The 4,059-nt window shown below is 41.6% G+C and overlaps 1 protein-coding gene across 1 annotated transcript; it reads left to right on the top strand.

Moving 5' to 3' along the window:
* Nucleotides 1–3,858: 3,858 nt before the first annotated feature.
* LOC308334850 (cytochrome c oxidase copper chaperone-like) lies at nucleotides 3,859–4,059 on the top strand (the record flags this gene model as incomplete). Its single annotated transcript, XM_080791724.1, has 1 exon — nucleotides 3,859–4,059. The coding sequence occupies one exon, from the start codon at nucleotides 3,859–3,861 to the stop codon at nucleotides 4,057–4,059; it is 201 nt and encodes a 66-aa protein (XP_080647850.1).

Below are 4,059 nucleotides of genomic sequence, written 5' to 3'. Positions count from 1 at the left end.
TGACAGTAAACCTGCACCTGGGATTCATTAGTGACAAACTTGTACCTGTCCATTCAGGGGGCCTTCAGTCAAAGCCAGGCACTCCCAGTAGCTACAATAGGTTTAATAGGGTTGGGTGGATATTTGACCCTACATGACAGTTTATTTCATCCATTTAATTTTGTTTTATAGCAGGCATGACCTCAAGATCTTGCAAAAACACAAACAAACAAACAAAAACAAAAAAACATTAAGTACAAATGATGTTGAGAAGAAGATCAAATCCTGTAGGGCACTGCGATAAACTATTTACAGAGGTACAGAGGTATCTCAAGCTTAATGTCAGTTCAAGCTGACATTGTTCATTCACTGTCTACCTAACCACTTAAACCCTATATCAGTGGTTCTCAAATCCTTTTGTGTCAAGGACCCTAAAATTGATATGTATTTGGGTGCGGACCCCCATCTTAAATTGTATCAGGTACCCCCAGAAGAGAAGAGTTGTGTAAAAGAAAATGTTAATCTTGCTAATCTCTCTTCGCGATTTTTCTGAAAAGCAGATGTAGAGCTGGTAGATCAGCTATTTTTGAACATATACAGTACATGGATAATGTGGTTAATTGTGATGCCATATTAACACACTTTGAGAACCATTGCCCAATATACTTGGTCCAACACCACTTGGTCTCATCTCCAGGTATCTTGGCCAAAAATAGGCCGATGTGTGCCCTGCATGTGGCTGAAGAAGGGGTCAGTCCTGTGTCATTTTGGGTATGGTACAGCACCAGCCATTTTGACCGGGCGACAGGGCGGCCTGCTGTGTCCACTCTTGTCTGACTGTCTGCCGTGAGCAAGGTCAGCTAGTTCTGATGAGACCGGACGGTCATTCGTCTCCGTTTGTTAAGAAAATACGCTGGTTTCTCTATTACACTTTAAAATTGTATGCCGAAATTAGATCAAGATGTGAAATTAGATGTCTACATAGGAACATCCTCAGCATTAATTTGCAACAGTTGCAACAGTTGCAACTGTTACGGACCACGTATAAAATGTATACACTCAAAGTTACAAATGATTAAATGAATGCTGAGGTAATGTAACCAATTTATACTATAGATGCACAGGTCCATTTGGTTTCATTTATTTTGTACACTACACGGTTAAATTACGCTGATGATGTTACTGCCTGGGTAGAGGCTTTTACCTTTAATGACTAATGTCATTAAAGGGTGTCATAGGTTAGTGCATAGGCAGGACATTTAGAGTACGTGTTCTCTGGCACTTTTAAAATATACTTACAGGTCATGTGGACACTTTGTCAACACAGTAATATTATCTGGGGAACTCCACGACAAATTAAATGTGTGGAAGCTCATTAAAGTTGATAAACGTTTTGTACACCACACTCTGACTCCTGTAGTGCGCTATCCTCTTAGATAAGTGACAGGTCACACTCGGAGCGACAAGAGTGGGTTAGTTTATTTTGTTTCTCCATGTCTTTACAAGAAAGGACTAACATTTCGGCTATCCAGCCCTTCTTCAGTGTGTGTCGAAGGCCTGGATAGCCGAAACGTTTGTCCAAGACAGGGAACAGGACTTGAGAATACTGGGTAAGAAGAACACGTTACATGCATGTGCACACACACACACACACACACACACACACACACACGCATGCACACGCACGCACGCACAGACCGACAGACCATTAATCAAGGAATCACACAGAAAGATAGAGAAAACAAAAGGCGGGAAAACGGGTCAAAAGGGAGGACTGGAGGACAGAGGAGTAGACAGACAGACAAAGAGACTAGCAGACAGACTAACAGACAGACAGCGGGCTAGATGGCAGAAGGGTATAGGATGCCCTGGAGCTGAACAGATTGGCCCGTGGAGAGATACCAGTCTGGGGAAGTCGAGGGCCAGAGAGACCCGGGTGAACAAAAGGGATGACGGCAGAACAGTGGTAGGAGGAGCGGTCTGGGAAACAGAAGGAGTATAGGGGGAGTCAGGGACAGAAGGAGTAGGGGGAGTCAGGGACTAGTCATTGGAGTTAGAGACAGAGACAGAAACAGAAGGAGTATAGGGGGAGTCAGGGACTAGTCATTGGAGTTAGAGACAGAGACAGAAACAGAAGGAGTAGGGGGAGTCAGGGACTAGTCATTGGAGTCAGAGACAGAGACAGAAACAGAAGGAGTAGGGGGAGTCAGGGACTAGTCATTGGAGTCAGAGACAGAGACAGAAACAGAAGGAGTAGGGGGAGTCAGGGACTAGTCATTGGAGTCAGGGACAGAGACAGAAGGAGTAGGGGGAGTCAGGGACTAGTCATTGGAGTCAGGGACAGAGACAGAAACAGAAGGAGTAGGGGGAGTCAGGGACTAGTCATTGGAGTCAGGGACAGAGACAGAAGGAGTAGGGGGAGTCAGGGACTAGTCATTGGAGTCAGGGACAGAGACAGACAGAAGGAGTAGGGGGAGTCCCCGGACCCAACTTTGGGAACCACTACTCGAATAAGTCTGTTCAGAATCAGAAGACGTGATGATTCTGGACCTAACAACAACTCGTCCTTCTGTGTGGAGCATCCTCACCTCCTCTGGTCCATTACATGTACATGACAGCAGATGGAGATACTGTACATTCAGAGGTCTGACTGACGTGTGGAAACTATATTAGTGATTCTGTGACTGCTCAGACACAATCACTACAGGCAACCTAAAGCTTCATTTATATGGCTTCAGTGTCTCACTTAATTATAACTGCTATAAGCAATATTTCTCAAAGTTTTAATGACATTTCTTTTTTCATAAATTTCGTATATTTATAATCACTTAAGAATGGTATGAGTATGTTTCATATTATGAAAAATAATGAAAATAGGCGATTTGTGCAATTTCTTCAATTTTTTTATATTTACATTTATATTTAAAGGTACATTATATAGCCCTTCACAGCCCTATAATGGTTGTGTGTAAATGTGCAACTTATATTACAGTACAACGCATAGATAATTTAAGAGATCTTGTACATTATCAGAATTTAAATGGATACATTATCACTTTAGGATTTTAATTGTCAACTTTCTGACTTTCAAAGTGATACAGAAGCATTTCAATTGCAAATAGCCACAGCCATAACACGAGTGCCCCCTGGTGGGGAAAAGTAGAATTATACAAGTAAATCACTATCTGGACCTCAGACATGATGATAACACATAACACAGTCTAAATCTAAATTACACATGCCAATTATGTATAGATAATATAGGAAAATACAAAAAGGTACAAAAACACATTGACCAATTGTGCGGTCTTTCTCATGAATGAATGAACAGTATTATTATATATATATATATATATATATATATATATATATATATATATAAAAAATAATTGAGGGGCTATATACATAGCCCCCCTCTTTTTCTTTTTATTATGTTTTTTTTTTTTAGTTTTTAGTTTTTTAGTGTGGCGCTAGAGCGAGACCGCCCAAGGCCGGTCTAGCTTCTAGTCTTTACAATTATAGTGGTCAAACATGTTGGAGATAGAGCTGGTCGAGACTCTTGACCTTTCAAGTCTTAGGGATGGTTGGAGATTCAGGGAAACCGAAGCAAGGTCCTTCTTGAGTTTGTCTTGTCTGTGTATGCTGTCATTCTCATTGTCAGTGTTCAGTTTGTTAGCTTCCTGAGCCTTTTTCAGCCATCCAGTTTGAAGGTGATCAGTTCTGCATCACAGTGACATCAGCACCAATGCCCAAATATGGAAATCTAGAAAGTGTGGCATTGTTTTTAAGACAATATGGAACAAGCAGTCTCGACTCGAGTACAGAATTGATCTTGAACGCAGCAAAATTTCATCTATTGTTATCTGCTCATACCACTGCATGTCTTGCCAATCTGCTACCAATGTCCAGTCGGTTCCAGCAATTGAAGGAACCAAGGACAAGCCACTGAAACCATGTTGTGCCTGTCCTGAGACCAAGAAAGTTAGGGATGCTTGCATCATTGAAAAGGGCGAGGAGAACTGCACAGACTTGATAGATGCACATAAAGAATGCATGAGGGAACTTGGATTTAAGATTTAG

This window comes from Protomyctophum bolini (genome assembly GCF_963924005.1).
Source record: "Protomyctophum bolini genome assembly, chromosome: 19".
NCBI classification, from domain to species: domain Eukaryota; kingdom Metazoa; phylum Chordata; class Actinopteri; order Myctophiformes; family Myctophidae; genus Protomyctophum; species Protomyctophum bolini.
The sequence above is the reverse complement of the archived record's forward strand: the minus strand, read 5'-3'. Positions and strand labels throughout refer to the sequence as shown.